This window comes from Eurypyga helias, unplaced genomic scaffold (assembly GCF_000690775.1).
Source record: "Eurypyga helias isolate BGI_N326 unplaced genomic scaffold, ASM69077v1 Scaffold51405, whole genome shotgun sequence".
Taxonomy (NCBI): Eukaryota; Metazoa; Chordata; class Aves; order Eurypygiformes; family Eurypygidae; genus Eurypyga; species Eurypyga helias.
In genome coordinates, this window is record NW_010251762.1 from 1 (window position 1) to 10,901 (window position 10,901).

The window sequence follows — 10,901 nt, forward strand, 5'->3', positions numbered from 1 at the left end:
CAGCCTGTGCTTGCTGCCTTCCCAAAGGGGCCATCCCAACCCTCCACTGCCCAACAGCCTTGGATGGATCCTGCCGGTGCCTGGATGGAGGGCTCTTTGGTGACCTCAAGTGTTTCTTCTTGCAGGTCTTGAATGACATTTTCTCCCAAGGGTACCAGGACACTGTCCTTTTCCTGTACAGGAACAGTAAGTGTCACCCCATGCCCCGACAGGCAGCCCAGGAGCATGACCCACTGCCCACGGGCATTGCACGGCTGATGAAATGTCAAACATCAGCCCTTCCTCCTCGTGTCCCGCAGATGCTTTTGGCTGTAACTACTTTGATGGCAATTTCCGCTTTGCCAGCATGTGTGGGAAGAACGACTCGGCACAATCCAACAGGACGTTCACCGGTCTGTGCAAAAGGGTACCGCAGTGTTTGGCTCCTTGTTTCCTGCCAGGTAGAGGATTTGGGGTACTAATCTTGACTTCTGCGTGTGGCTGGGGCCACTGAGGGCTGCTGCAGTCTTTGAGAAGTGTTATATTTAAGACGTTACGGGGGTATTTAGTATAGTAAATATTTCTCTATCTGCAGTAGCTGTTTACAAAGAGGCTTTGTAAGAGCAGCTCAAGCTGGATCCCTGCCTGGGCTTCAGTACCTACAGGCTCAGCTGCAGCAAGAGCTGCTGGACAAGAGGAATTATTGCCTTTATTGGGTTATTTCTAATTACTGGTCTTTATTTACTTCTGTGTTGTCATTCATGGGCACAGCCTTGGCTCTGTGGAAGAAGGAGCAGGTGACTGGACTGCAGGATCCACTGTCAAAGGTCCTGCTGCTGCCAATCAGACTGCCAGCTTTTGTCAGGAAGGGGTAAGAACACCTTGAAAAAGGCATCGAAGCTGAGCGCGACGCAGACACCAGCGGCTGTGCCTTCAGCAGTGCCGAGCGAGCTGAAGGGACACGGCGCAAGATTAGCACAAGGCACACAGGCGTCCCTGCAAGCCCAGTGCTGGGGTGTGCAAGGGGCTGTAGCATCCTTCAGATGGCAGCTCCATGGGAAACACGGGGGTCAGCCTCTGGGGCAGCCCAGGCTGGCGGCGAGTCCCCCCTTTCCTATGGGCCGGGGCAAGCTGATTGCACATCTACTGCATAAACTGGCTTAGCAGCATCCCCTTTCTCTGCAGGAGGATCAGGTATTCCCTACAGGCAAGCTCTCGGAGGGGTGGGTATGGCTAGCAGCACCAAGGGGCTGCTTCGTTGTGGAAAAAGAGCATTACAGGGTGCATTTGCTGTTAACACCCTCCCTCGTTTGCTGCATTTAGCGGGCAGTAAACTCGGCCTGTTTATTTTGGTTTTGCAGGTTGAAGAAGCTGTGGGGGCTGCTAGAAGGTATCAGCTCCATGGTAAAGCGGTTCCAGAAGCTCCTCCAAACCGCAGTGCCTGGTTTGCCTAAGAAAGCTGTGGCCAGGAGGTGAGGTGCTAACCCTCAGCAGAGGGAGGGAAGGAGCCAGAACAGGAAACCCCAGGGGACGTCACCCATGGGTCACTGATGCTGAGTGTGGCTAAAAACCCCAAATCTGGGGTATACCACATTAAAAGTACCTAATTTTTGTCCCCCTGATATTATTTATTTAGTGACATCTGAAAGAAGCTATGAACTAGCTGAGTGCTACTCCCCCACGGCAACATGCTCCAGGGGATCGACCTGCTGGGCTCTGTCCTAGCAGGGCACGAGGCACATTCACCAAGATCCCGAGAGGTGCTTTGGCACTAAACTCTCAAGGATTCAGGGCATTTAACTTATCACACAGACAGCTTTTAAGCTGCACCTCCCTAAAACCTGCTTGCAAGTTACTTCATGTGCAGCTGGGGAAAAGACCTGCACAGAATGATTTTATACTGCAGGCAGCGACACGATTCCTCAACCCTTCAGTATCAAACATCCCTGGGGCTGCTTGTCCCTGCTGGATCATTGGCCTTGACTCAACTAACAGCCGGCTTGTTCCCTCAGGTAACCGTCCTGGATGGGCCCTGGGGGTCTCTGACACCACACGGTTCTGCTGCCCCGGGAAGTGGTGGGCGACACCGAAGCTCATTTCACGCAGCCACGCGGCTGCTGGGTTTTTATGGAGTTCTTTGGGGGTGTTTATTTCATTTGGGGAAAACCGGTTGATTTTGTTTCCAGTGCTGCTGCTGCAGTGTCCCTGCCAGGCCTGACCTGCTCTAACAGGACGGCCGAGGAAAAGCCCTGCGGAGCTGCATCCGTGCCCGCACCGCAGGCAGCGCAGGGGAGCCTGGGCATCTTCACCTGCACACACGTACAGCCCAGCTGACGGCTCCCCCAGCCACTCCACCAGCAGCGTCCTTCCCCCTGCTTTGACGCAGATTACAGAGCAGGAATTCGTCAGGAAATACCACATTTTAAGTGTTTTCCTCCCACCCATAAACTTTCAGAGAGATTCATCAAACAGAAAACAGAGAGGGAAAAGCCTCAGGGAGCATCACACCAGGCAGGAACACATTTTATCCATGTTCCTGAAGTTATTTTACCAATTGCTTATTCTTGAGCTTCATACACTCTCAGAGGTCTGCTTCTCCTGCCAGCGGAGCTCGGTGCACGTTTGGACCCCTCTGAATTTGCAGCTGCAGAGAAGGGTGGAGAAACCTAAAGATTAACCTTCCCCTAATTCAAAGTACACGATCCTGCGGCCTGCGTCTCCGCTCGCCCTGGGAGCGCTGACATTTCACAGATTCGTGAGTTCTCTCCATGTGATTTTCTCCAAGTCGCTGCTACGAACAGCGTATGGCCCGGGCAAACACACCGTGCGTTGCTGGTCTGAAGGCAGAATGAATTGGCAGCACTCCTACCATCCCAAAGACAATTTGCATACAATTTGCATACCAGATGCCGATGGATTGGCTTTACCCCAGCTGAATCTCCCCTGTTTGTTGGTTCCCAGTGGGCAAGAAACGGATCGCACCAGCACAAACAGCTTATTTGAATAAAGAGCTTGTTGAATTGCACTAAGGGAACGGGTACAGCGGGATGTTTCCTCCAACGCGCCCCGGAGGCTGCAGGCATGAACGTGGGGAATGGCTGAAGGCTGCGCCGACGCAAACAGCCCCACAGTTCACCGGGAGTGCTCGCTGACAGACTGATACAACACGTTCTGCTATCTCTGGTTGAAATCAATGACCTGGGAATATTTTCTCTGCAATGAGCTTCCTGAAAGAAACCTGGATGTTTATTTGCATTGGATCCATCAAAACCTACTCCTGTCTTCCTTCCATCCTGGATGGATTTACATCTCTCAACCACCGCAGCCAAGGTCAGGCTGCTCAAAACCTGTCATTATGTTCCTGCCACAGACGGAAGCGGGGAGGGCACAGGGACACCCACAGCTCCCTGGGCAGGAGCAGGGCTGGCCAGCGCTTCTGCTTTCCCTCCCTGATCTTCCAAGGAAGCACCACCACCTCCAGGCAGGACAGAAACATTTCAGTCAGCCTCAGGCAGTTACACTATCCTTATTCAAAAGGGAATTAAAATCCCCAAAAGAAAATTCTCATGTAGGAATTGGACATCCAAGTCCACTGAACTTGTCTGCAAATCTCAGCCACAAACAGGAACATGGTTTGAGCTTCCCAGTGCATCCCGCCACAGCATGATCAGATCATAAGAAGTTAGTAAAACTTTGAGAACTTTAACAAAAAACAGCTGACAAGGAACACCCAAACCAAAATGGAACACCCAAACCAGCACAGAGACCTCCTGCTTCAAACCTGCAGAGATGTGCTAAGAGAGAGGCATTTAATGACTCAAAATTCAAATCAGTTACTTTATTAATCCTCCCTCTTTTCAAGCCAGCACACCTGATGCTGGCTCCTCTGCATGAGCTCGGAGCTAAGGGCAAAAGGAGGCCTTTCCAGAGGCAATGGATAGAGGGAAGGGTTGGCATCTCTCTGATTCACCTGGTGCAGCAGCTTGTTTCCCCCCAAAGGGGAGCAAGCTGGGAAACCCAGCTGCTCCCACAGTTCAAACCGGCTGCAATAGATGCTGTCTTCAGCCTGAAATGCTTCCTTTAAAGGTGGGTCCTGGGGTAAAAGGGGGGTTGTGGCCCTGCCTGTGCTGGTGGCATTGCTGTCGCAGCGTGCTCTTCAGTGCATCTTGGTGTGGGTCTGCAGGCTGGGTTCCGGGTTGCTCTTTCTCTCTTTAACATGTGAACTGGGGTCAAAAATGCTCTTCTGTGGCTGGCAAGGCCCTAAAGGGAGTAAAACCACATAGGTCAATCTGACAGATGCTTCTGGCAGTTCTTGTGAGACAAACTGGAATCAAATTCCTGATCAGGGCTGCTTCCCTCCCCTCCCTCCTTCCTGTTGCCTAAAGGGTAATAGGGCAAGCAGGGTTTGATATCCTTAAAATATTGCCCTCATACCGCTGTCCTGTTGCTTGTCCTGGTCTGCAGCAAACTCAGCAGAGATGTGAAGCCCAGGGTGGATGGAATGAGAGCCTGGAGACAAGCCAAGTCAGCAGGAGCTCTCTCTAAAGCCAGATCCCACTGCAGATCCATGCAACCGAGCCAAATGAAAACCAGTGTGTCCAGTTCTGCCTCTGGCTGTTGGCTGCAGGTGCTTTATGTCAGACTCTGCTTCTAGTCTAGATACTAAGGAGGGTTTAACTGTTCTGGTGGGCACATGGGTAAAAATACGAATGCTGGTGGCTACCCTGCTCATCCAGCCTGGGCCTTGCTGGGGTGCAGGCCCCACAGCAGCAGCAGTCCCCTGCAGGCAGTCTGACTTACTCAGGAAAATGGGGGTGAGTCGTGTGCAGGTTTATACCCTCGTTTGGTAACATTGATGAGACTATAGAACTGTGTAGATAAACAGTAAAATAGCCTTTTCCTGGCTTAAATCAGAGCTTTTGCTTCTCAGACCTGAAAAATCTGATGAGCTTCTCCACTGGAGACTGAGAGCCCTGACCTAACCTCTTGGTTGCTCTCTGACCTAACAAATGGGTCTTGATTCCTTCCACAGCTGACCTTAGGTTGGTGAAGAAGGTTGCAGCCAAGCTGCAAACCAGAGACCAAGAGACTCCTGAGAGCCCAGAGCCTGCCCAACCTCCAAAAACTTGGTTCCTGCAATGTTGCTTTCAAAAGCTCTATGTAGTTCAGACTGATGAAGCCTTTAAAAAAGCAAGCGTGGAAATAAACTGCACAGCCTAATCCCGTGTCCTGCATTTCTATAGTGGGTCCCTTCCCATAGGTAGAGCTGTTTTGTTTCCAATGGAAGTGTCTTCTTTGCTTTTATTTTATATTTTCCAAGCTTTTCTTTTTAGGTCTGGAATGGTAACGGTCCTATTATTTTCCCTTTATATTCATAATTTGGCGTGGTCCTTGTAGATATAGCAGAACAATATTTGGGTCTTTTTTCACTATTTCTTTAATTTATGGGGCTATGTTTTAAACAATCGCCATCATGTTTGAAAAGTGATGTAATTTTTCCTAAGAAGACAAATTCTGATACGTTGAAAAAATCAGAAAGAAGAAAATAAACAATAAAATTGAAAGAAATGTACTCCAGCATACACTTCTTTGTATCCCACAAGTAACAATAAAACAAACTGTAACCCAAAATACTGAGGGTTCACTGGTTTTCCATGTCAAAACTGAAATGGGAGAGAGCATTATTTTGCATAGGATTGCAGAAAACTAGCAGTTTGGGATTTAAACCTGCTTTATGTTGCTTAAAAATGACACAAATGGAGGTTTACCTGCAGCTCTAATAAGCTTTTTTTGCACTTAAGTATTTACATATGGCTACACACCAGAGTAACTAAACATAAGTTCTGATTCGCTGGCACAGCAAACCCAGCTCCAACCATGGAGACACTTGTCCTTCCCTCAGCCTTAATGAAATGATGCACAGGCAGAGGCAGCTATAACCTTGTGAGGGGAGTAAATTGCTTTCTTCACAGAAAGAGCTACTCCTCCAAGGAGCCCTTCTGACCTGGCCATGGTCTCAGTCCTCAAGCCTCCCCCAGCACAAGTTCAGCACGAGGCTTCACTCATAACCACGGACACAAGAGGCGACTCTCCCATTCTTTGTGTTCTCACATACTGGAGCCTGCAAAACTCCAGACGGCCTCTTTTGGCAGGGAGAGCTCTGGGCAAGCGTCACTTCGCTAATGAAAACTGAGAGGGTGAAGGAAGTGCTGGCCCTCTACCTTTCTGATGGTGGAGAAGGTGGTGTGGGGCTTCCTCTTCCACTTCATCTGCTGCCTGAACAGGCGCTGGATTCTCTTTGGTGACATCCTCAGGGTCTGTGGCTTTGGAGTGAAGTACTCTTGTTTCTGGTTTCCAGCGCAGGGTCCCTTCACCCTTCTGACATGATTCATTGGCCAGTGAAAGCATAAAGTCCTCATCAAGGTAACTTATACCAAATGCACCTGGTGGGAAGAGAATCCAGCTCTCACTGCTTGTTGCTCTGCTACCAGGTCTCCAGTAACGTGAGGCAGGACCAAAGCTGACTGGAAAACAGAGGGACTGATGACCACAGCCCATGGCTAATCTGGGCTGGGTTTCTGGGTCAGGGATCAGCCAACATTGCTGCTTTGGGCATCAGTGGGTTATTAGTCTAACACCACGCAGGGCACCCGAGCCTCCACTTCTCTAGGACCTGTGCTCCCTGGAAAGCTCTACCATGCCCAAGCAGGGCAGAGGAGTGGGGACCTAACATCATCCGAGGGGAGGGGCTGAGCAGTGAGTTCAGGAGAGACCACAGAGAGGATGGGACTCAAATAATCCTGGAAATGCCATGGATGCAGGGATGTTTCTGCCCGGGTCACTCTAGGTGCACTGGCAGCACCTCTTACCTTCCATCAGCAAACCAACATCGTAAACAAAGCACCCCACCTACCTGTTCCTCACTCCCAATCACTTACTTAGTCTTTTTAAGAAGGAGGCTGTGTCCTGGTAGCCATGGTTATAAAGCTGGTCCAGAACCTGCAGGGAAGAGATGGCAGTCAGGGCAGAAAGACCAGCTATAGGGCCTCATGGCTCTGGGTACCTGGAGAAGCAGCTCACTTGACGTGTGGGAAGATGAAAAACATACTGCAAGCGGCAGATATTTCTTTTGGATATCTGTAAAATACAGTCAGAGAGTTGGAAAGTGAAGAAGGCAGCTGGACCATCTCTGGGACAGATGTCGTATTCGCCAGCGAAAGCAGACACAGTGATTGTGGTCCGGGACACGATGTTGGCCTGCCATATGCTGAGTTCCCCGTCAACGTAGCGCTAGGAGAGAAAACAAGAAACCCTGAGCCTTCCTCTTCAGAGAGAGGAGTGCTGTGCCACACGTGCATGCATTTGGGGTTTTCTCCCCACTCAAACTAGACTGAGGTGCTGGGGCTACAGAGATCCCGTTCCTGGGAACAGTCCTGACCACTGTCCCATGCATTCCCCGTCTACACCCCCCACCTCTTCCCTTCCACCCAAAAAACGATTCCTTAATGAAACTGGGGGAAAGTGCAGCAGAAAGGAGTTGAGCTAACCCCATGGACAGGGTGAGGATGGACACTTCTGGGAGAAGGTCAGTTCTGCAGTGAGGTCAGACTGCAGGGCACCTGGATTCCATTCTTCCCTCTGCAGACACTGAGTGAACACAGCACCAAGTAACTGCGGTGGCAAACACGGGTATAAACACATAATCCCAGAATGGTTTGGGTGGGAAGGGACCTTAAAGATTCCAGTCCCACTCCCTGCCACGGGCAGGGACACCTTCCACTAGACCAGGTTGCTCCAAGCCTCATGCAGCCTGGCCTTGGACACTTTACATGCTTAAAGCCACCACTGGAGAAAGGACACAGGCCAGATGGGCCTTGGCCTGACCCAGGATGGGGTCTCCAGACCACAAGGCTACTCACCACCCCACGGTGCATAGGAGGTAAGAATCCACAATACAGAGGGATGAAGCAGCTGCATATAATGGCCTGTGGGTGAGATGGAAAGCATGGAGGTGAGCAAAGAGCCACAAAACTCTGTTGCCTTCAGGAGGGGTGGCTCATCTGTGAATGCCAAAACTGGGGCCCATGGCTGGTTAATTGGGCACCACTGGCTCTTGCGGACCAGACTGATATCCACAGCCGGGGTTGGAGAAGTAGGAAGGTAACCTGTGAAATGCCTCATTTTGCTCCCTGCATAGTCAGGCCCAGTAGATAATTCAGCCAGCAATAAAAAGGACTGATTTTTTATTATTTTCAGCTGGTGATCCTGCCTGTCTGCAGGGGCACGGGGAGGGGGGCAGCAGGTCTCATGCAGCTCCTCCCTGGCAGGGTGGCTGCTCTCACCTGAATGAGGTCCTCCCTCGAGGCAAACTCTGAAACCACCACGCTTCTCCAGTCGTGCACACGGGTGAGGATAACGTGCAGCTTCCCAGATACCAGCTGGTGGGCATTGGGAGGCAGGTATTTGTTTAAGACCTCCTCTAAGAATTTAAGGACTTTTCCTCCATGACCAACACGCCTCTGGAAAGAGGCTTCCAGAGTAGTGAAGACCAGCTTAATCTCATCTGAAGCAAAGCAAAGCAAAGCAATCATTCCACATCCCTTCTATTATCATTTATGTACTTTCTGGGCTGCACTCCCACCTGGCAAAGGGGCATGTTACCATGCTGGTAAATGCTCCTAAGGAGACATTATTTTCATTAGGGTGGAAACTCTTGTGAGTGGACCCAGATTTTCCAAGGACCTTCAATACTGCGGGAAGCAGAAGCATTTTTCTTTTTTTTTTTTCTCATTTCTTTCACAAGCCATCTTTAAACATTTTTTGGAGATACGGGAAAAAATTGCTAGGAAGCCTTTGTGTAACATTTCCTCCTGCTGGCTCTGCATCTATGCCCCCTAATGTATTTCTCATCTCTATGACTATAACCTTGTTTTTATTTCCTGCAACAGCAATACTGATCCTCTCCATATTCAATATTTCCTTTCCCCTCTGTGCTTTGGGAATCTAACAATAACCTGTTATTAGGGAGGACACTTCTGTTTCTTATATTAGATACGCTCACAATTAATTCAAATTAGTAAGATGCAATGACTTATTTAATAACTATCTACTCTATTTTCTCTGCGCTGGTTAATTTACCCAAGTTTTCCACTCTTAAAGAAGTCAACAAGTTAAAACTCTGAGGAATCAATCACTGATTAAGGATAATTAAAAGAAATAAAGATAGATCTTTAGCAACTCCAAAATTTCCAGACATTAGATGACTACAGACACAGAATAAATGGAAGTGCATAGCCCTTACCTACATCACACTCACACAATGCGAGCGTAGCTACAACCGATCCTGAAGATGACCCATAGATCCTGGACGCAGATTTCAGTATGTCAGGTGACAACTTCTGCAAAGCAGCCCACACTCCAATCTCATACATCACCAAGAAACTGCAGCCTCTGAACAGTATAGAGAAAGATCTTCCCTCATTTCTATTTATCTCCATCGCCCCTGCTAACACCAAGCACTCGCGCCACAAGAAAGCAGCTGCTCAGGACAGGCTTGGAGGTTTCTTCTACGGTCAGCCAATACTGAGCTGTGGCTCTTCCCAACCTGCTGCTGCTTCTGGCCACGCTCTTGCTGTCTTATCTCTCTGTTTGACATAGATCTGCATGCCAACTGTTCAGTGAAACAACAGCAGTGGGCAGAAGTGGGTGACATGATGTCTTAATACCTAAGGCCACTTACTACAATCAAATGACTGTGGTGCAATGTTTCTAAGGTGTGCACCTGAATCGAAGCCCCGGGCGACGTGGAGAACCACACGTCACGCTGATGCGTTGGGGAGCAGGTCAGCAGGGCCTCAGGAGTGAGCCCTCCAGAGAGAAAAGCTGTTTCCCCAAGCTGGTGGACTACTTTAGAGGTAGCCTGGGGTCCTAGCCTGTTTCCAGCTTCCTGGGAATTAGGAATCAGCAAGTACTCCCTGGTATACAAGACTCTTGCAAGATGCTGCTCAAAACTGTCTTACCCTATTTGTAATAGGTTAACCAAACCCCATGCCAGGGAGTGGAGAAGTTGGAGAAGGTGATTGGAATACTAAAGAAAACACAACCCAAGTTTGTTACCCTAGTTTCACAATTTCAGGGTTTCAGTTGGCTTCCAAGAAGGTAAAAATACAGAGTGCAAGTAGCAACTTGTGGCTTAATCCATCTCCTAAATGGCTGAGGCTTCAGTAGAGCAGAAGGTCAGTAAAGAAGAGTGGGAAAAAAAGTCTGAGAAACACAATGTTCTGTGGATTATCCATCCAGAAGTGAAAGCCTTTTCAGCCTCACAGCTGGGCGAGACATTGAGAAACTGCCTCGGGGAAAGGCAGCCCTGAGAGCTGGGCGAGAGCAGAAGCAACTCTCCAAGTAACAAGAACCTGTTTCTCTGAGACAGATGGAAATCTACCCCACATCTTCAAGAAAAATGCTTCCAAAACCACCCAGGAGATGCTTCTCTCCCTCTTGCTGTGTGCTGGGTGACTTTGAGGCTGGATGCAGGCCTGCTCTACGCAACGGGGTGTACAGCAACCTGGATGGTCACGTGGCCGCTGTGCTGGACATGCTGGTGCTAACAGGGCTGCCGTATTTGCTAAACCCCAAACTCTCCTTGTCCGAGCACCATCGTCACAGTGTTGATCCAAACCTAATTCCACATGGGAACAGTGTCTGTCACCACCCAGCTCCACCCAGGAGCCAAGCCACTAAGCTCCTTGCATAGGCTTTGCAGATCCCACTGAACCGCAAAGGAAAAAGAGCAAAGAAAAACTGAAGACTCAAGAAGAGAGGAATAAATATATTCCACATCTAGTCAAGAGAAGAAATGCACTGGAAATAATTTGCCCTTTAGTGTAAGGAATCCCTAAGAATTCATAGAATCATAGACTGGT

The 10,901-nt window shown here is 49.4% G+C and overlaps 1 protein-coding gene across 1 annotated transcript; it reads right to left on the reverse strand.

Annotated features, from left to right (window-relative positions):
- Positions 1-4,135: 4,135 nt before the first annotated feature.
- LOC104509992 (patatin-like phospholipase domain-containing protein 1) lies at positions 4,136-9,410 on the reverse strand. The gene is made up of 6 exons (XM_010152112.1): positions 9,281-9,410; positions 8,322-8,542; positions 7,899-7,964; positions 7,060-7,269; positions 6,918-6,978; positions 4,136-4,239 (listed from the first exon to the last, which is right to left on the reverse strand). Exons 1-6 carry the CDS (start codon positions 9,408-9,410, stop codon positions 4,136-4,138), a joined length of 792 nt encoding a protein of 263 aa, XP_010150414.1.
- Positions 9,411-10,901: the final 1,491 nt, after the last annotated feature.

Excerpts from the sequence above, each read along its gene's own strand:
- LOC104509992 (XM_010152112.1), bottom strand. The coding sequence starts at position 9,410 with ATGTATGAGATTGGAGTGTGGGCTGCTTTGCAGAAGTTGTCACCTGAC. Across the intron at positions 8,543-9,280 it reads ATTGTGTGAGTGTGATGTAG|ATGAGATTAAGCTGGTCTTC; the intron begins GTAAGGGCTATG and ends GCTTTGCTTCAG. Across the intron at positions 7,270-7,898 it reads CTCCTATGCACCGTGGGGTG|CGCTACGTTGACGGGGAACT; the intron begins GTGAGTAGCCTT and ends TTTCTCTCCTAG.